Source organism: Nipponia nippon, unplaced genomic scaffold, assembly GCF_047370975.1.
Source record: "Nipponia nippon isolate SJK-2023a ecotype South Korea unplaced genomic scaffold, ASM4737097v1 scaffold_30, whole genome shotgun sequence".
NCBI classification, from domain to species: domain Eukaryota; kingdom Metazoa; phylum Chordata; class Aves; order Pelecaniformes; family Threskiornithidae; genus Nipponia; species Nipponia nippon.
The window spans coordinates 488,892-508,483 of NW_028262348.1; the positions used below are offsets into that span (position 1 = coordinate 488,892).

Below are 19,592 nucleotides of genomic sequence, written 5' to 3' on the forward strand. Positions count from 1 at the left end.
ATGCCAAAGGAACTGATCCCTGGATTCCCCCATGTGTGGATCTGACACTGTGTATTAGCAGCAGGGAAAACTGCAGGCTGGTCATTAATATTCACATAGATACTTTCTTCTGTTTTTCCTGCTATCAAGAACAAAAGTAGGATTAGGCTGTATTTTGTTTAATGAAGGGGATGTTGATTTAGACCTCTGCTGTGTCAGTTCACATTTACCTCAGCAGGGAAGACTGCAGCAGGAGCCAGTGAGGTGCAAAATCCCTCCGAAACATAGGGCAGCAGCAATGCAATTGCACACCCCCGCTCGCACCCGGCCTTCCCGCGCAGGCAGGGAGAGCCCGGCGGCTCAGAGGGGGTTCTGGAGGTATCGCAGGTCACTGAGCTCCTGGAGCACCTGAGCTTTCTACCCAAAATTCAGAGTCGGTAAAGATGATACTGCAGGGTCCTCCTTCCAACAGTGTACCTGGGCCGAGCATCCAGAACCCAGCCTTCAGTAGGTAATTGTGCACACTGGGGTTGAAGGTTGCAAGACAGCAGGCAGGGAAGGATCTTTGCCACAGGGTAACTTAAGAACAAGAGTGAAACTATTTGCATTTTAGTAAGTGGTGAAAAGCATCTCTGAGTGCCTGGGACTGTTTTGTTTGTTTGTTTTAAATTTTATGTGCTGCTAGTACCTTTAGTTAAGAATACAGCCATTCTGCAATAGATGAAAGAATTGTGATGGCAGTGCCTGTTCCCAAATGGTATGTCATGGGAATGTGGTTCTATTTCATACCTTCTCATCTTTGTGACTTGCAGGAAAATATTTAGAAAGTCTGGAAGTGCAATGAAGTACACACAGGAGAATTTCAAAAGCATAACTGATAGGCATGCACCTATTTTCACTGCAGTTTAGGTACACAAATACCTTCCTGGATTTTCAAAACTTTTCCTAACATGACACAGTAAAATAATATTCCTTTCTTCTTCTTCCAACAGTATCTAGCAACACAGATCTCTCCCGACCAGCTGATTTGTCCTTTGCTATGTGCTTTCTCTATAGCATTGGCAAGATAGGGGAGCAGGAGAACAAGGTCTTCGCCAAATTTCTTTGTGACCTGCTGAACAAACAGTTGAAAATACCGTCTGACAGTTGAGCTCATGCAGCAACTTGTCTGACATGACTTTCCACAGACTGTTAAAACTATTAATCCCAGACTTGTCCTTTGCTCTTCTTCTGTTAACATTCTGCTTGAAGAGGCGAAATGCCAAGTCAATAGAGCAACTCTCCAATTAAAAATAGGAAAGGAAAAATTACATGTGCTGCAACGGCAATACCCAGAAGCTGTAAAATACTCTTAGGTGAAATGGTGGAGGCTTAGGCACTGCATGTACCCACAGATCTCCTATGTGCAAAAGCCCAGGTACAGACACGATAACCTGATGTAACTAAATTGATAACTTGAGTAACGTGTACCAACGCTTCCCTACCGCCTGTGGGGTACAAGTGGAGGCCTGTTACAAAAGCTTCCACTTACATAAGAGCATTTCTAGTCCTTTTCCTGAAGGTACACCAATCTGCTCCAGAAATGACTGTAAATAAAACACAGCATCCTGAGATCTCCTTAAAACAAGAAGTAGAAAAACACCGGGAACTCCAGAATGCAAGTAGACAAGGGGGAGAGGGGGTGTGGAATCCGTGACACTCGAACATGCCTGCCAGAACTTGCAAAAGGGAATGTCTAACTTGCTGAGATGCAGTGCAGGCCTGAGAAGAGTAACCCTCACCGTGGTTTTTGAACACTGCGGTTCTAGTCATGTTACCTGTATTTGGCACAACTGTAAAAGTCAGTGGTGCCTTAGTCGCTGCTACCCAATGCTGTTTTAACATCTTGTCTGCTGCTTAATAAAAGTAAAAATCCAGCAGAAGCCTTATGACTGAGACTGTCTTGTTATTCTGGACAGGCCTGTGGCTGAGATGGAAGGTGCTTTCTCAAAATATTCTTAACAGAAGCTTTTCTGTTTTTAAAACAGTTTAGTCTTTTGTGTGAAGATGAACACTCCATTTGGATATGCCTTTGCCCTGTTCATGCCAAATTTAAACAGAACTATCTTGACCTGATTTCAAAATACGTTTAAGTCAATAGATGTGGCTATCAATGTGGCATATGGCCCTCCCTTCAAAAGGAGAAAATACAAGATTGCCTCTTATTTAAAAGGGGTGGGTTGCAGACCAGGTCTCCCTTAGATCTTAACACTACATGGCCCTCTAGCTGCTTAGCAGTAAAACTCATGCTGCAAGTCTCCCAGGGCTCAGGACAGGCAGAGGGAGTAAGTGGAAAAACCCACTGTTCTGCCCTGCCCTTTTCAGCCATTGAACAATTTGCAGTGACAGTGAAGATGAGAGCACAGCTCAAAATGAGGCAGAGGCATAGCGAGCCATTCCCAGAGGCCAAAGTAATGAATTAATTACAAAAAGATTTCCATATAAATACTTATTATTTGAGCCTGGGTGAAATAAGAGCATTTGCTTCCAAAATAAAATAGAAAGACTGAGTACAGATCTGTTTCCTGAATCTCTGCAATTAGCTGTATTGTGACTTTTTTTTTTTTTTTCCCTGGAAGAACAAACCCATCTGACAGCCGCTCTGAGCATCCCATTTTGTCCCTATCACAGCTTTGCTTTGCAGCCACAGTCTTTAAATACAAGCCTGTACCTCAACCTGCAAAAATGTTTTGTTGAGGTAACAAATGAAAGCTGCTTTGGTGAATCAAAGCAGCACAGCCAATGAAGCAATATGCTACTTAGCATCTAAGTACAGTATATCTTATTAAATATTTTTCATTCCACTTAATGCCTTGCAGAGTTGCCCAAGGAAGGAAGACATGGCACAAGGTAGGTAGTCTTTTGGCAGAACTGCTTGTGCAGAATTGCTACAGAGCCCCTAAACACAGCAGGGCCTTCCATGGGGAGGCAGTTTCCTTCTCCAGAAATCAATCTGCCTTCCTCGTAGAGGCACCTGCTCAAAGAATGCTGCCTCTGCCCGTTCTTGCAGCCACAGCACCAGCATTCTCTGATGCTCTCCTGGCTCCTCCTCCCTGGTCCAGTTGCTCTGTGCTCAGGTTTTGACTGTGACGCAGGTGAGTGTGTACAACTGCAACCTGTGAGTGCCCCAGCCCTGCCATTTGCAGTCAGCCTCCAGGAGAGGCTTCAGCCTGCCCCACGTACCTTCACAAGCCTTTCTACGCTAGATGCTTTCAGTCTTACTCTCAGAGCATCCAAACCCTGAAATGTGAGTTCTTAAGGTACCTCATGGCACGAGTACAGTTAAGACCACCTCTACTTGCTGAGAATCCTTGTACTCTCTAATAGGGCATGTAAAAGCTGTCTTTGCCTCTGTCTCTGGGACATCATTAGAGTGCTCCTTGATATATTTCTGTAAAACATTTTACCTTTCATTTTTTTGCTCTTAGACACATTTCTTCATTGTTCTTACTTTAATCACAAGCAATTGTGTTTTAAAACTCATGCTGCGCATCTGGAAAATGTATTATGAATGCATGAGTGTGGAGCAATCCCATGAGGGAGGGGTGCATACGTACACACTGGTATTTGGTTAACCTCTAAAAATGCATCTTTAGAAGCTATGAAAATGTACGCACTGCTTCTTCCTTAGTCAAAGGGGCAAAAGAGAATGAAATTGTGGATGCCTTTCCATTGTGTGGCAGCATGGCCAGGGTCTGTCGCTTTGGGCCTGGCAGGCCACAGAGCAAGCACACCCGTGGTGACATTGCTCTCAAGTTTCTCTCCCTGCGCTGCCAGAATTCCCACCCTACCTCCATGCAACAACTCTGGGAGGCAGGAAGGTGGGAGGAATACGTGGCACTATGCAATGGCAGGGAGCCGATGATATTAGTTCTTAATAGTGCTGTTAATCACTAAAAAAAATAAGTGCTCCAGTCCTGCCAGATCTCAGTGTTATAGCCTGTGCCACTCCAAAGCGCTCCACACAATGCCATCCCTTATTCTTTGTTCAGGCCTGTGTGTTCACATGCATAACACACATGCATGGTCAAGCTTTCTAGCAGCAGCAGCGCTGGGACTTTGTTAAAAATTAGCACGTGCTCGATTCCTGCGTGTAAAATGTCTGTGTGGAGAGGGCTCTGGGCCTGAGTCTCTTTAGCCTCTTCCCGTGAGTCATCTGAAGCAGCAGAGCTGCGCTGCAGCCTCAGCAGCGCAAGAGGCAGGGTGGGGAGTCGTGCCCTCTGCAGCCTACGTGCATCGCATCACACAGCCCAGCGGAAGGCTCCTCTCTCAGGCCACCTCTCACCTCTGAACACACATGCGCCATTTCATTTCTAAGCAAAAAAAGGCCACTTCGGCCTTTTTCCAGTAGAAAAATACGATGTGAAAATGAGGATGCTGAGGAGTAATAGATGACTTTCAGTTTGACCGAGAAACGTTAGAGAATAATTAACATGCCAGCAAGTCAGACATTTCGGCTTACATCGTGTTAAAGCTATGCACACCCTTAAAACAAAAAACGTACAAATGTGCCTTTATTTTGCAAAAGAAAAAAAATTCCCTCCGGAGCCAGGGCTAGTATCCCTTTTTGCAGGGCCTCTAGCCCTTTTTGGCCCTGATCCTGCAAAAGCCGGCGGGAATGCTACCGCGGCAGTACCACACGCGCCGGCACCAAGTTATGCATGAACTGCCTAGCGCGGCAGGACTCGGTTGCAAGGAGGAGCCTACAACAGACCCCCAAAAATGCTCAATAATAACCAAGCACACGAATAACGGCGGAAGGGGGGCGAGTTCTGGCCGGGACGGGGCCGCGGGAGGCAGGCTCCCGGCTCCGCTCCCTCCCCCGCCCCGCCGGGTGCGGCCCCTTTAAGGCCGGCGCGGCCCCGCGCGTACTAAAAGCGCCGCCGCCGCCTCCCGCTCCACTCCGCCATCCCGCTCCGCTCCGCCACCGGCCCCGCCGCCCCCACCGCCACCATGCCCATGTTCGCCATCCAGACCAACGTCTGCAAGGACGCCGTGCCCGACAGCCTGCTGGGCGACCTCACCCAGCAGCTGGCCAAGGCCACCGGCAAGCCCGCGCAGGTGAGGGCGGGCGGCGGGGCCGGCGCTGCCCAGGCGGGGGGCCGCGGCCCAGCGGGAGCGGGGGACGGGGCCGCTCCAGGCCGGGGCCGGCGGGGCAGGGCCGGGAGCGGGGCGAGCACGTGCGCGGCGCGGAGGGGTGGGAGGGGAGCCCCGGCGCGGAGGGGACGGGGGGCCCCGGGCGGAGGGGAGGGGAGGAGGGGAGGCCCCGGCGCGGCGGCCGCGGGGCTGCGCCCGCTCTCTGGCCCAGCCGGCCCGGAGGGGCCGCGGCCGCCGAGCGGAGCCTCTGCGGACACAACGAGAGCGCGGGCCCCGCTGCTGCAGGGGACGGGGCCTGTGCCCGCCCCCGGCACCCCCCGAGCGAGGCGCGGCGCGGCGGCGGCGGGCCTCCCGCTGCCTCCCTCCGCGCTGCAGCCCGTCCCTAGGCCGAGCGGCTCCGGGGGCCCGCAGCAGCCCCAGCCCTGCGGGAAGCTGGGTGCCCCCATAGCTACGGCGCCGGAGGGCTGCCGGCGCCTTTGGGGGCCGGGGCTGGCGTCGGCCAGGCCGGCAGAGCGGAGAGGCGCTGCGCCTGGGCCGCTCCCCGTTATCCCGGGACCGGGTACGGCCCCTCCTGCGCCGGGCCGCTGCGGCCTGGGAAGCCAAAGCCCGATGGGGCTGAGCTGGGGACAGGCCCGGGGGCTCGGTCAGGGGTGCGGGGCTGCGAGTTCTGGGGCGCGGGCACAGCCGTGAGGCCGGCGCAGCGGCGGTGCCGTGGGCAGGAGATCCGTCTCCGTCTCGCCTGTGGCTTTGCACAGCACAACCGTCACTGCTAACGCTGAGAGCCAGGCAGGGGATCCCCGCGGCGCGAGCTGCCGGGGCCGCAGCACGCAGCTTGGAGTCGGTACCCGAGGAAAGCTCGTATTGGGAGAGGGAAGGTGAGGTATCCTGTAACTGTTTGTTCTCTTACCGCAGTACATCGCCGTGCACATCATTCCTGATCAGATGATGTCCTTCGGGGGCTCCACCGATCCCTGCGCGCTCTGCAGCCTTTACAGCATTGGCAAAATAGGAGGGCAGCAGAACAAGACCTACACCAAGCTCCTGTGCGATCTGATCTCTAAGCACTTGCATGTATCTGCAGACAGGTAAGGCCGGGACGCAATGTCATTAACCTTGTTTATCTGGCTCTCTGAAGCTGCTTTGAAAAGTTAATTTAAAAATACAAAAAGCCAGGAATAAGTCCGTGTATTTGAGAAAATACAGGGTGATCATTTGCAGTGTTTTCATGTCCAGCTAAGAGCCTCCATCTTTTCCCTGGGAGTCCTCTGTTACGTGGCTCCCTACTCTCAGAGTAGGGAGAAATCCCAGAGGACCGATGGGTTGTACCGTGTGTTTTTTGCCGCCGAGGCGCGATGTCCTCTGGTGATGGGAGGCTGAAAGCAGGAGGGAGGAGCAGTAACGGGCTGGAGCTGCCAGGCAAAGCAGGAACTGGCAGGCTGTGAACAGCTCCCTCGCAGGGAGCATCTGTGTGCGGCGGTGAAGGACGGGAGGAACCTGCTGCCACCGATGCTGGGGTTGGAAGGGACCGGCCCTGAGGGCCTGCTTGGCTTCCGTGAGGCTGCCTGTCTGTTTGACACGTGTGATGGACTGCAGCGCTCGGAAACAAAAGGTTTTGATCTCCGGAAATTCCTGACAGGCTGCTAACCAAAAGCTGTCTGGTGTCTGGACAGTCCCTCACTGAAGAAGAGTTTGTATCTTAAAAAAAAATTACAGTTCCAGGGACTCTGAGGAATATTGAGTTTGGAGGCTCTACCAGAGAAGTTAGCTAGATTTTTTGGTAAAAACGAAGCTTGAAATTTCTTCTGAGGAATGGGAAGCACTGTCCCCTGTCCTGTTGTCCTGTCTCCCTCATGGCTTGTATAAATCAGTTAATAAGGTCGTTATTTGTGTCTTCCTGTGCCTCTTCTGCAGGGTGTACATCAACTACTTTGACATGAACGCTGCCAACGTGGGCTGGAATGGCTCCACCTTTGCGTAGAGCTCTCCCGCCTGAAGAGACGGCTCCTGGACCTGCCCTCATCCTGCCCCTTAGCAGAGACCACCGCACAAACGGCCCTGTGTTGCATTTTGTGCACTCTCAACAGATCGATGGCTCCCTGCTAGTGTGTTTAAATATTGCTGCTTCAACATTCCTCTGTTTTCTCTGTGTAGAAAGCAAATAAAGATTTAGAAGTAAGCTGTCTGGTGTAGGCTTTGGCAGGTTGGCGATGGAGTCGGGCAATCGGCAACATATCTGTTTCACTCTGATTGCTAAAGCAAAAAAAAAAAAAAAAAGGAACGTTTTGGGTTTGATTCTATTTCTCAGACATAGTATTTCACAGTATGGTTCGACTGAGTGGCAGGTGCCTGACAGCGCTCCAGGGTAATTTTTACCTCGCTGGGCTCCAGAGGATGTAGGTGCCTTCAGGGCTTCTTCTTGCTCTGAGGTTTGGTTGGTTTTCTGTTGTTTTTTGTCTGCGTCCCCCACAGCAGAAGCAGTCCTTGGGCCAGCCCTGTGCCTGCTGCTTCAGGGAGGCTTCCCTCTAACAGCGTGCTGGTCGTGTGGGGCCAAGCACGCAAGGAAGGGGTGCTTCTGCTCACTTGAGTTGAAACGCTGCTATCCGTGTTGCTCATGGCTGGCTCCCGGCAGGCAGGCCTTGCCCTCCGCGCCCTGGGGGCTGCGGTAAGCCCCGGCCGCCGGCCTCTCCCCGCAGGGGTGCTGCGCTTGGGGGGGCCGCGCCTGAGGGCCTTTCCTCCCCTCGGCGCCTTCCCGTCGTCGCCGCCGCCGCCGCCGCCTCCTCCTCTTCCCGCGCTCCGCGCCTCAGGGGGCGCGCGCCGCCTGCCGGCAGGGGAGGGGCGGTGCCGCGCGCCCGCCCCCGCGCCTTCTGGAGCCTTCCGCCGCGCGCCACGCGGCCTCCGCTGACGTCATCTCCGTGCGCCCGCGCAGCGCGGCGCGGCCATGGCGCTCTTCCGCATCGACAGGTACCCGCGGCCCGGCCCGGTCCCGGCGTCCCGCCGCGGCAGGGGCTGGAGCGGAGGCTGCCTGGCCCAGGCGGGCCTGGTGGGGGCGGGCGGCAGGGCCTGAGCAGGTTTTGTCTGGGCTGTTTCAGGTACGGCGGGGAGGAGGAGCGGCAGGCGGAGGGGGCCGAGGCGGAGGACCGGGCTCGGGTCCTGCTGGAGCGGCTGCGCCAGCAGGCGAAGGCCCGGCAGCTGAAGAAGCAGCGGGAGGCGCGGGCCGAGGGAGGGGAAGGCGAGGTGTCCGGAGGAGCCGGGCCAGGGGCCGCGGGGCCGAGCCCCGGGGGCGGGAAGAGGAAGAGGGAGAGTGGAGAGCAGCCCGGTGCGCAAGGCCAGAAGAGGCTAAAGAAGAAACAGCGGCCTCGGAGCTCTTCTGAAGAAGGGGCGGGTACTGAGGAGGCGGCAGATGGCAGCACTGCGTCGAAGAAGAAAGAAAATAGAAGAAAATCGAAAGTGCCTCAAGAGAGGACTGAAGCAGGTAACAATGAGCTGGGGTCATTTTGGTCGACAGTTCTCAACAGAGAAGCAAGCGCAAGTTACCCTTTGAGTAACTTGCCGAATTTACCTGGTGGTAGATTTTGCTTTCCTCTGCTTAATATGTTCCCAAAGTAACTCCTTTTTTAGGGGAAAGCCCCATATTGCAAACTTTGAGGATCAATTTAGTGTAAGGGAAGGAGGGAAGCATGTCACAGAATCACAGAATGCTTTGGGATGGAAGGGACCTTTAAAGGCCATCTGGTCCACCCCCCGCTGCAATGGGCAGGGACATCTACAACCAGATCAGGTTGCTCGCAGCCCCGTCCAGCCTGGCCTTGAATGTTTCCAAGGATGGGGCATCTCCCGCCTCTCTGGGCAACCCCTGCCAGTGTTTCACCACTCTCATCGTAAAAAATTTCTTCCTTATATCTAGTCTGAATCTACCCTTTTAGTTTAAAACCATCACCCCTTGTTCTGTTGCCACAGGCCCTGCTAAAAAGCCTGTCCCCATCTTTCTTATAAGCTGCCTTTAAGTACTGAAAGGCTGCAATAAGGTCTCCCTGCAGCCTTCTCTTCTCCAGGCTGAACACCCCCAGCTCTCTCAGCCTGTCCTCACAGCAGAGCTGTTCCACCCTCTGATCATTTTTGCGGCCTCCTCTGGCCCCACTCCAACAGCTCCATGTCCTTCCCGTGCTGAGGACCCCCGAGCTGGACACAGAGCTCCAAGGGGGTCTCCCCAGAGCGGAGCAGAGGGGCAGAATCCCCTCCCTCAACCTGCTGGCCACACTTCTTTTGATGCAGCCCGGGATACAATTGGCCTTCTGGGCTGCGAGAGCACATTGCCGGCTCATGTCCAGCTTTTCGTCTGTCAGTACCCCCCAGTCCTTCTCCTCAGGGCTGCACTCAATCCCTTCATCCCCCAGCCTGTGCTGATACCAGGGATTGCCCCAACTCAGGTGCAGGACCCTGCCCTTGGCCTTGTTGAACCTCATGTGGTTCACACAGGCCCACCTCCAGCCTGTCCAGATCCCTCTGGATGCCATCCCGTCCCTCAGGCTTGTCGACTGCACCGCTCAGCTTGGTCTCATCTGCAAACTTGCTGAGGGTGCACTCGATCCCGCTGTCTGTGTCATTGATGAAGATATTGAACAGCACGGACCCCTGAGGGACACCACTCGTCACTGTTCTCCATCTGGACATCGAGCCATTGACCATTACCCTCTGGATGCGACCATCCAGCCAATTCCTTATCCACTGAACAGTCCACCCGTCAAATCCATGTCCTTCCAATTTATGTCACCTCAGTCTTCGGTTGCTTTCGTACCAGCGAAGGAATGTTTGGCTTTTGCACTTGAATTTAGGAAGAAAGAGGAGCTTACAAGTTGTTGCTCAAGCCCTATGTTGTAAAATGTTCCCTACATACCTTTTCTGTAGCACGTTCTCACCTGTAGCTTTGTATGCCGGTTATCCAAATTCCAGATTCTGAAGAAGATATCAACCAACAGGAAAACAGAAGCAGCCTTACAAATGAGTCTTCTAAAAGGAAGAAGAAGGATGAAGAAACAGAGGGAGCTGAAACAAGGAGGAAAGAGAACAGTGAAAGAGCCGAAGGAAATCAAAGCACAAAGGAGGAGCTGTCCTTAGCAGCCTCGGAGGAAGAGACAAATCCTCCACCCTCCAGTCTGGTGGTTCTTGGAGACTACGACAGAAAGCCAGTGCAGAAGGTAACTAGCTTGACTGAATTTTGATGATGGTCAGGAAGGAACAGGCATCCTTACCAGCTTGTTTTGTGTATGGCATTGCCTGTTTGACGGCAGAAACGCTTTGTTATTCTCCTTTCCCTCACCTCAGGTTCAGCCCTTCTTACCGCAGTGGCTTGCTCAACCCAAACTAGTGCAAAAACGTATCAAAGATAACCTAGTTCCAATCGGAGAGGTCCCAGGAATTCACCCCAGGCTGTTGAAAAAGCTGCAAATGAATGGGATAGAGTCATTTTTTCCAGGTACCTTGATAGTGCTTTTGTGTCTTTCTGAATTGATTTATGTAGTTCCTGCAGTCTGTTGCTGTATATTTTATGTAGTCAGTGAAGTAAAACATAGAACGGAACCAAGTTTAATGCATCAAAGTGATCATACAGTTTTAACCCTTCACTTTCGAATCTTTATCTAGGCTGAGTAGTTGAAGTCTGTTATCTAGTCATAAATGCAGCTCCACAAAATACGGTGGCTTGAAGTAGTAGCTCACAGCTGCCCAAAGAGGGAGGTCTTACTTGTGTCCTCCCATTTTTTCCCTCCCTTATGCCAGGCTTGTGCTTTAGTTCCTTACCTTTCACCATCTCGGCTTCTTATCAGACCTCTCTGGGAACCTGTTCAACTCCTTAAAGCAGCAGAAAACTGTTCAAGCAAAAAAAGCTGTTGGTTTTCCATTATTTTACCAGTTTTGCAGACAAGTACAATAAACGGCAGCTCCTAAATAAGTAGAAAGCACAGCTGGAAGCAGGGATAAGGAGAGGGAGAGAAGGGAAGAAGGTGGGATCTCTGAGCTTCATCCAACTACTTGGTTCAGCTGAGCCTGAACGCTTAGACTGTATCAGAGACTCGTCAAGGTTATGTTGGAAAGCCAGCATGTGTCTTCTCTCTTTAAGTGTGCTGTTACATAATGTTTTAATGTAAATGCTATTGCTTATTTTGTTCTGGGAGATCTTAACAGGTTGCTGATAGCAGCTTCTTGTGTTTCCTCATAAATCAAGTCCAGCTTATGGCACCTGGTAGTAGATAAATCAAGCAGTGTCGTGCTCTGTCAGGTAGAGATGGGGTCCACTGAAGTCATACATCGTATGCGTCACCGAGTATGGTCTTGTCAGGGAGCTAGATCCTCTGGCTGCTAAACCTTGTAGACAAACCGAAGTTGGCCGGTTTGTCAGGGCTTGTCATGGGGCAGGGCAAGGAGAGAGTTCATGTGTGACAGCCAAAGCTCTTGTCTGTACAGGACTGCTTCAGTCCTTGTGTACTCTCCTGCAGCGAACTTGAGTGGCTCCAAAGCCTACAGGAGTTGTGCGTTTTGCTCCTTGGCAGATAAGGCTGCGTTGCCATGTTGCATATTCTGTGTTTATGTAAGAGTAGTTTGTACTTCAAAGGAAGGATGCTTACAGACAAATGTTCATAGCTTTTAAGTCTGCCCAGTGCCATCCTAACATGCGAACGAGAAGACAGATGTGAGTTGAAAACGATATTTAACACGCTAACATCCTAGCTGAGCACTGGAAATAGCAGAATTCTTGGAGAGGGAAATCTCTGTATTCAGTGTTAAGCTCCCACAAGTGAACAAGAACCAGGTAAAACGAGATAGCATCTCTATTAACAACTGGTGTTGATTTCTTCCTTTCTTATGTCTATAGCAACAGCAGCACAGATGTGGAAACATTCATTGTGTATAACTGCTTTTCTGGGTACACTGGTTTTAGCCCAGTTAACTCTGTAGTTAATGTTTGTTTCCATTTTTGTTCAGTTCAGGCAGAGGTGATTCCTGCTATCCTACAGAGTGCATCCAATGGGTATTTGATGGGGCAGGGAGGATACCGCCCCAAAGACATCTGCGTCTCAGCACCTACTGGCAGTGGTAAAACCCTGTCTTTTGTCATACCCATAGTACAGGTGAGTTTACCCCCAGAGAAATATCTGTAGGGAAAATGCTGGGGTTGCTTTTGTTCAAGTGAAACCTGAACTTAGAAGTAGGTCAAAAAGCCAAGGAATTTGTGGCTGCAAAGCAGTAGATTTTTAGCTCGGAGCCGTCTCAGGGAGCTGTTTGAGTCCCCTTCATCTCAGCATCCCACTCCTTTTCTCAGACAACAGGCACAGCATGAGGAGCTGGGAGGATGGAGGGGAGTAAAATGGAAACATAAAACTCCACGAGGATATGTCAAGCCCATCTCTTCTCACTAGGTTAGATACAAGAACCCCCTTCTCTCCCCACTGCTTTCAGGGACTCATTTGGCCTTTGTTTTGACAGGTTCTGCTAGATCGAGTAGTTTGCCAAGTACGAGCTCTGGTTGTTCTGCCCACCAAAGAACTGGCACAACAGGTATGTGGCTCTTCGCCTTCTCTCTGAGCAGAACTGGGCCAAGGGAAAAGCTGGTGCAGTCAGTACTTTGCTTGGCTGTTCTGTGGAGCAGGTTGAAGACCCTGCCGGTGGGTTTGATGTTGTTAGCATAATGGAAAGTACTCCTTTAAATTTTAATTTCATTGTGGCTAACAAAGCCCATCTCTTTGCAGGTGAGTAAAGTGTTCAACATTTACACTGACGGGACAGGTCTGAAGGTCGTTTTGATTACTGGCCAGAAATCTTTTGCAAAGGAGCAGGAGATGCTTGTCCAGAAAAAGTAGGTTAAAAGGTCTTTCGATAAGGCTTATAGAGATTGTAAACTTTAATCTCAGTAAGCAGAGGTCAAAATATAAGCTATTGCATCACACCATCGTGCAATAATGATATTGAATAGTGGGTTTATATGCTAGATGCGGGTTGTTCTGTCTTTGTCAAAGCGCCTGCTACTACCCCTTTTTTATGATTGTTATGTTTTACTAGATTTTGGGGGTTCTTCACCAGCTGAGTAGAATGCAAATGTTTACCTTATACCCACAGGTACAAATGATTGTTACGGGATTTTGCTGCAACTAAGCTTTTTTTAAGAGCAACAAAGAATGACATTTTTTGTTTGAAGTGGGGGTTTAGTGTGCAGGACTGCCTTTGCATGCTTTCCAAAGTAAAGTGCATATTTGAATTTTATTATTTTTCAGTTAAGTGAATAGTAGGAAAATCTTAAGGTCTGCTGACCAAGGATCTCTGTTACTTGCTTTACGGTGTAGGGAGAAACTTACTGATGGGCTGCTTGTTCTTTCAGAGTGACAGGCTACTGCAGCCTGGCTGATATTATTGTGGCTACACCAGGGCGGCTCACAGACCACATTAGCCAGACCCCGGGGTTCAGCCTGACGCAGCTTCGTTTCCTGGTGAGTCAACTCCACAGGTCTCCCATCTTAGTGCAAGGTCCGTTACAGCTGTAATTCCTGCTTTGTTCTTGCATGGTACATAAATACATCTCTGTTGGAACTGTTGTATGGGCCTGGGCTACACTCCAGATTGCTCAGGCAGCAGTCTCAAGATGTTTTATTCCAACTCGTGACACCCAGGCATCCACCCACTTCCCCTTCTCTCTCAGCCTCTTGCAAACACAAACCCAGAGTAAAGCCTTATTGGTCAAGGTCAGGGTAAATCATCAGACTGTAGGAGCTTCCGCCACATGGGAGTCTGTGCAGAGAGGTAGTTGCAGTCTTATTTAGGATATGGAGATTTTTATCTCTTGTTCAGAGACGTGGATTGGATTTATGTGCAGATAAACGTGTGTGGTTTGAATGTCGGGCTGGCTACTGAGTCACTGAAACAAAAGCAAAATTCAGTTTCAGGGCAGAAACTTCTGCCTTCATTTGATAATGATAATATTACAAAAGGAAAATAAAAGCTGCCTCATGCTAGGCAGTATTTAACAAGTAGTGTTTTTCGTCCTTGTGAATTCAGATCATAGATGAAGCTGACCGTATGATTGATGACATGCACCAGAACTGTCTGAACCAAATTGTCAAAGCTGCATTTCAAGTAGAAAATGGCTCTGGCTCCAACGTGCTTTTTCAGAGGACCAAACCAGGGCCTATAACAGCAGCCAGGTAAGTTGCCAGATGCATTTCTTTGAACTGGTAGCAGGGACACCAGCACCTAGATGCCACTGCCCTGCTTCACAGTACTCCCTCACAGGCACTCCCAAAGCTTGCTTACTCTGAGAAACGTCTGCCAAAGGAAGGCAGTGAACAGCTGGTACTAGAGGATGTCTTTTAGACTGAAGCTTAAGTATTGTATTCTCCAAGCTTTCCTTAGCTAGACTGAAGGAGCATCAGAAGAATGCACAGATATTGCAAGTCTGTGATTCATTTGCACAGGAACTATAGTAATGCCCTCTGGCAAGCTGAGTAATGGATTTGAAGGAAAACTCCTGGAATTATCTGTCTGCGGCTGCTGTTTTCGCACAGCATGGTAGGGATGTGTCAGAAACCGAGATCAGTGAGCAAGGAAGGAAGCAACTAGAACGAGGACATGGGTAACTGATGCAAGGATGTGTGCGGGGGTAACGGATGTGGGTTGTGCAGTTGGTTGAGAGCGCTGATCAGTTCCGTCTGTGAACTCCACCGTAAAACAAGGGTGGGAAAGAACCTGCAGGAAAGGCCCAGAGCAGGAAAAGAGCATCAAAAAGAATTAATTGCTTCTGTCATAACATCGTCTGAAGGCACTTGTGGAGGAACTCCTTTGCCCCATCCTCAAAGCTCAGTTTCCATGTGCTATGTATTTCAGCTCCTACTGTCCTCAGATACCCTTACAGAAACTGCTGTTTTCAGCCACGCTGACCCAGGACCCAGAGAAACTGCAGCAGCTGGACTTATTCCAGCCTCGCCTCTTCACATCTGCCTATTCTGAGAAAAACACACTCGGAGATGGAACAGAAACTGAACAAGATACTAATAAGAAATACACACTCCCCGAGGGGCTATCGGTATGATATTAATTCTCTTGAGGAAATTATACTTGAAGATTTGTTTCACTTTGGAGTATCTAGTTATGTTTTTACCCTGTAAACAAATATCTCTTCCCTATGATTCCTCGCATCACAGAGGTGCTGGAAGAAAGTGGCTTTGGGAATATTTACGATCCAGAGAGCTCTACCTTAGTGCATTTGTTTTCTCGTTATTTAGTGTTCCTTTGGTTTTAAGACAGGATGTTTGTTTTTAATTAAACTCTTCATGCAGAATTAAGTTTACAAGCAATGGGGAGTGGAGATACAAAGTAGCAGCAATGTATTACGCATACCATGCCTTTCAAGGCGTGTAGATACCGGTCACCCTGTAGACAAGAAGGCGGTGCGTGTTGTTACTTGCCTGGAGAAGTGAGAACGTGAGAACAGCACAGGTCTGCTGCGTCCGCCTCGTGTTGTACCCTCCCAGCCTGTGACTGGGACTTGTTCTAAAGGGAGTAGCGTTGCGGGGTGTGGTTTTGCTGGGGTTTTAGAGAAGGTAATGGCAAGAAGTAATTTTTCTCTCTGAACTTCTTCCCTGTCGGCTGCAGCAATGCTATGTGCCTTGTGACCTGAATTCCAAGCCTTTACTCCTCTTGCACTTCATGCTGACAATGAAATTTACCCGTGTGTTGTGCTTTACCAACTCCAGGGAAGCTTCTCACAGGTGAATGTATCAATGAGATCACTATAGTAGGTATCTCTCAAGTAGTGTGAGAGAGGTGGTGAAGTGACTCTTTCTATCCCGTTTACCTACAGGTTGTTCCTGCTGGTTCAAGCCTTTGGTGGAGTCACTGTGGCTGAATTTTCTTCTCGGTTACCACCAAATGAGAGACAAAGAACCATGAAGGAATTTGAACAAGGAAAAATACAACTGTGAGCATCTCAAATGAGTTTTCTGCATGTCTTCCAACGTAGGCTGTTTCCAGTGGGAAAAGCTAGGTAGAACCAAGAACACAGTTAAACGGGGTCCTCTGTAAAACAGCGTGCAGGCACCAACTCACCGAATGGGTGTGAGACTTGGACTTGTGACTTTTGAGTTGTTGCCCCTGCGCGTAACTTGGCCTGTTCTAACCTAGCTGTAATCTGAATTTCTGCGTGTTACTTTATAACAAGCAGTAAATGTAGCTGCTTGTTCATAGAGTTGCCCAAAACACATACAGTTCTGAAAATCTCAAGTTTAATGTCTGTGCTTGGGGTCAGGCGCTTTTTGGAAGAAAATGGATGTTGGTGCTAGAGCTATACACAGTATTGGTGCTTCCTACCACAGAAACCCCTAATCAGACTGGCACACAGATTTACTTCTAGCCACGTGTTTGATTTGCTTTGTGATTTCGGTAGCTGTATGGGATTGCATCTGTGGAATGTCTCTGAGAGGAAGGTAAATATTTGGTTTCTGGATTTTCTTTTCATCCAAACCCTGTGTTTAAATTCATCTTTGACTGCTGGAATTTTGCACCTCGCTGTCTGCGTGCGGTGCCTTTATGGAACGTTCAGGTAGCTTAGAGGTTTGTAAGCTCCAGTGTGGCGGGAGCTGTCTGGCTTAGTGTCACGAGCTTGGAGAACCTGGAAACACCCAGTAACTTCTCGTGCACAGCAGTAGTTGACGAGCCTGTAGTGCCAGTGCCAGTAAGGAGTGACTTACAATGCTGCTGTCGTGCTCTGAGGTCAGAGGCTGGCGGCCCAGTTTGAACAGAGATTAGCAGAAGAGTTGTGCTGTGTTCACTTGTGTTTCACTTGTGTGTGTAGTGCAAGAGATGTTACCTGAAAATGACCGTATATACATTTAAAACCAGGTTAATCAGCACAGACGCCACTGCACGAGGGATTGACGTTAAAGGAGTGAATTATGTAATAAACTATGATGCTCCTCAGTTCATCAGGACATACGTTCACCGGTAAGAAACCAGGAACAAAAGGAAGGTGTTTGAGCTCGGTTTACTTTGAAATATTTAGCAAAGGTGACATGCACTTGAAAGGGTGTTTAGCTTTTGGATTTTTTTTTTTTTTTTACTTTAATATGCAAATAGCTTTCTAACCAAAATTAAACCCGTAGCATCACCAGAGTGATGCAGTATTGGAACAGAGAACTAGCACCATTACAGAAGATGTGTTTTACAGGAGCTAGAAATACTGTCCTGGACAGGATCGAGTATTGGGTTTCTAGATGTTCAGAAATCTGCAGCGGCTCAGCAGCTGTGAACGAGCCCTGGAAATGTTCATCCTTTGTAACACAGGGCTGGTCCTGCTGTGCTAACCTCAAAAAACTCAGAATCAGACTTTCTTAAATCTGGAGAATATCATAATCGGACTCTTGGAGCTGATAATGGCAGTGACTACGTGGCTGAACTGACTTGACGCTACTTTTTCTGGTTTCAGAGTTGGAAGAACAGCTCGTGCAGGAAAAGCGGGCGTCGCTTTCAGCTTGGTCCTTAGAATTCAGGTATGTCGTTGGCGTGGGATCATTTGATAAGGACGCATGGAGAGGCATAAGGAAGATAAGGTTCATACTACTTCCCACCTTTTCCAGTCAGCTGAGCTTTGTGCTTGGAAACTTCAGTTGTTTCCTGACTAGGCAGCACGTTCCAGAACGTGCTCATTTCTAGCTATAGGCGGTGGGGTGTCTCATCTCCTGTGTCGGTCTTGTTCTGCAGGAACGTAGGTTTCTGCGGATGTTGAAGGATGCCGGCATCCAGGACATAAAGAAGCACCCGGTGAAGGGCAACTCGTTAAAGCCGTTGGTGCAGCAATACGAGGAAGCTCTGCGTAAGCTTGAGAAGACAGTCAAGGTAATTGACGTGGGGAAGGAAATTAAAAAATCAAACTACAACTTGCAAAGCTTATTGCAACTCAAGACTAGCACAAGTATTAGCATCCAGAATCCTTTTCTTTAACTGAGACATTTCCATTTCAGTGTGGAGGCAGCACTTTCGGGTGCGTCATTGTGAAATACTCGGAAAGGGTGGGGAGGGGAGAGAGGTTTTCTGTTAAAAGTAAGGTAGGCAGCATCCCCGGGGGTATTTAAAAGACGGGTGGATGTGGTGCTTGGCGACGTGGTTTAGTGGTGAACTTGGCAGCGTTAGCTTTACGGTTGGACTCAATGATCTTCAGGGTCTTTTCCAACCTAAATGATTCTGTGATTCTATTCTATGATTTCTGGCGTTTCCTTTTCTGTTCTGCTTTCCCTTTCCCAGGCCTCTGGAGCTGGGATTTTGGCAACTACCCAGAAGGCAAATAAAACGCAGAGATTAAACCTTTTGTCATTACAGAGTTTAGGGCTGTAATTTACAGCCATGCCGACTAGAAGTTAGGTATTTCAAGCCAGGAAAGCATGTCTGCAGGCCCTCCTTTATACACCAGTGGGAAGGTTGGGAGCTTTCCGACAAAAGCAGGGTAGCATTTGACTTGCCGGATGGGTAGGCTGGGGGTCCATAATAGACTTTCTGTGCTGTATGATTTGGGCAAGTGTTCTGCTCTCTGATTTGAGGATGCCTGATAAACACCTGTCCTTGAAAAATGATGATTTTGAGTTGTAGACTAAGAATGTTGGAGAACTGGGGCAGAAAAGGTTATGAAATTGTCCCATTGCTCCCCGATGTCCCTTCTGTGTGACTGTGAGACAGGGGCATCTTCAGTCACCTTCTCAACTTTAATTTTGAACAGAGCGAGCGAGCACAGAAACGGGCCTGAATGAATGGAAGCCGAGGCCGTGTTTCGTGGCGCTGAAGCTGCTGAGCGGGATAGGCCACGGGCTGCTACCCAGCACAGTAACCGTGAGACACGGTCCCCGAGTGGAGCTGAGTGGTTGGCTCCTCACCCTCGTCACATCCGAAGCCAGCTATTACAGGCCTCGCTCCCCGTCTGAGGACACTGCGAACAGAGTTCAGTTACTGGTTTAAAAAAAAAAAAAAAAAAAGGAGATACAGCTGTCTTGAAGAGGACTTTGCATCGTATCCTACTGGCATATGTAAAACTACCACCAGTGAAGGGAAGAGCCGCTCCACAGCTCCTGAGCGTGGGCCCAATGGAACTGCCGCTCTCCAGAGGTGAGGGCTGTGCCCTTCTTGCCTCGGAACTGGGACAAGCAATGGTCCGGTCTTACAGTGCGAGCAGCTGTGTCTGCAAGTGCATAAACATCTGTACAGTGCCTATAGCGGAAGCGTGTTTGAAGAGCTGCTAAGGGCTAAAGTGACGGCAACTTTTAAATAAATACTATATATATTTTTAAAACAGTGTCTAGTAAAGATTCCTGGGTGCAGGGATGGAGACAGTGTTGACGGGATTTTTCACTTCTGTAGTCTCGTACCTTTCTTGTCATTTCCTTGCGTACTTCGTCTCCTTCCCCACTCCCTGCCAGCGTGAGGGCAGGTATTATTAAGCATTAGGTTGGTGT

At 49.5% G+C, this 19,592-nt stretch overlaps 2 protein-coding genes across 3 annotated transcripts; both read left to right on the forward strand.

The window, feature by feature from the left end:
• The first annotated feature begins 4,878 nt into the window (after nt 1-4,878).
• On the forward strand, nt 4,879-7,291 carry MIF (macrophage migration inhibitory factor). Its single transcript, XM_087768540.1, has 3 exons — nt 4,879-5,079; nt 6,028-6,200; nt 7,027-7,291. Exons 1-3 carry the CDS (start codon nt 4,972-4,974, stop codon nt 7,091-7,093), a joined length of 348 nt encoding a protein of 115 aa, XP_087624666.1. The 5' UTR covers nt 4,879-4,971; the 3' UTR covers nt 7,094-7,291.
• Nucleotides 7,292-8,036: 745 nt separating this feature from the next.
• Nucleotides 8,037-19,460, forward strand: DDX51 (DEAD-box helicase 51). Of its 2 annotated transcripts, XM_087768538.1 has the most exons (16): nt 8,037-8,076; nt 8,205-8,587; nt 10,066-10,310; nt 10,438-10,588; nt 12,094-12,239; nt 12,595-12,666; nt 12,858-12,964; nt 13,484-13,592; nt 14,158-14,303; nt 14,983-15,181; nt 15,751-15,866; nt 15,959-16,075; nt 16,996-17,097; nt 17,579-17,642; nt 17,854-17,988; nt 18,863-19,456. In XM_087768538.1, the coding sequence occupies exons 1-16, from the start codon at nt 8,054-8,056 to the stop codon at nt 18,887-18,889; spliced, it is 2,142 nt and encodes a 713-aa protein (XP_087624664.1). In that variant the 5' UTR covers nt 8,037-8,053; the 3' UTR covers nt 18,890-19,456. The 2 variants fall into 2 exon arrangements, with proteins under 2 accessions (XP_087624664.1, XP_087624665.1); XM_087768539.1 differs by lacking the exon at nt 16,996-17,097 and having other exon boundaries at nt 18,863-19,460.
• The last annotated feature ends 132 nt before the right edge of the window (nt 19,461-19,592 follow it).

Coding starts and splice junctions, on each gene's coding strand:
- MIF (XM_087768540.1), top strand. CDS start 4,972: ATGCCCATGTTCGCCATCCAGACCAACGTCTGCAAGGACGCCGTGCCC. Junction 5,080..6,027: donor CCACCGGCAAGCCCGCGCAG/GTGAGGGCGGGC, acceptor CTCTTACCGCAG/TACATCGCCGTGCACATCAT. Junction 6,201..7,026: donor TTGCATGTATCTGCAGACAG/GTAAGGCCGGGA, acceptor CCTCTTCTGCAG/GGTGTACATCAACTACTTTG.
- DDX51 (XM_087768538.1), top strand. CDS start 8,054: ATGGCGCTCTTCCGCATCGACAG. Junction 15,867..15,958: donor TCCAGGGAAGCTTCTCACAG/GTGAATGTATCA, acceptor GTTTACCTACAG/GTTGTTCCTGCTGGTTCAAG. Junction 17,989..18,862: donor AGCTTGAGAAGACAGTCAAG/GTAATTGACGTG, acceptor AATTTTGAACAG/AGCGAGCGAGCACAGAAACG.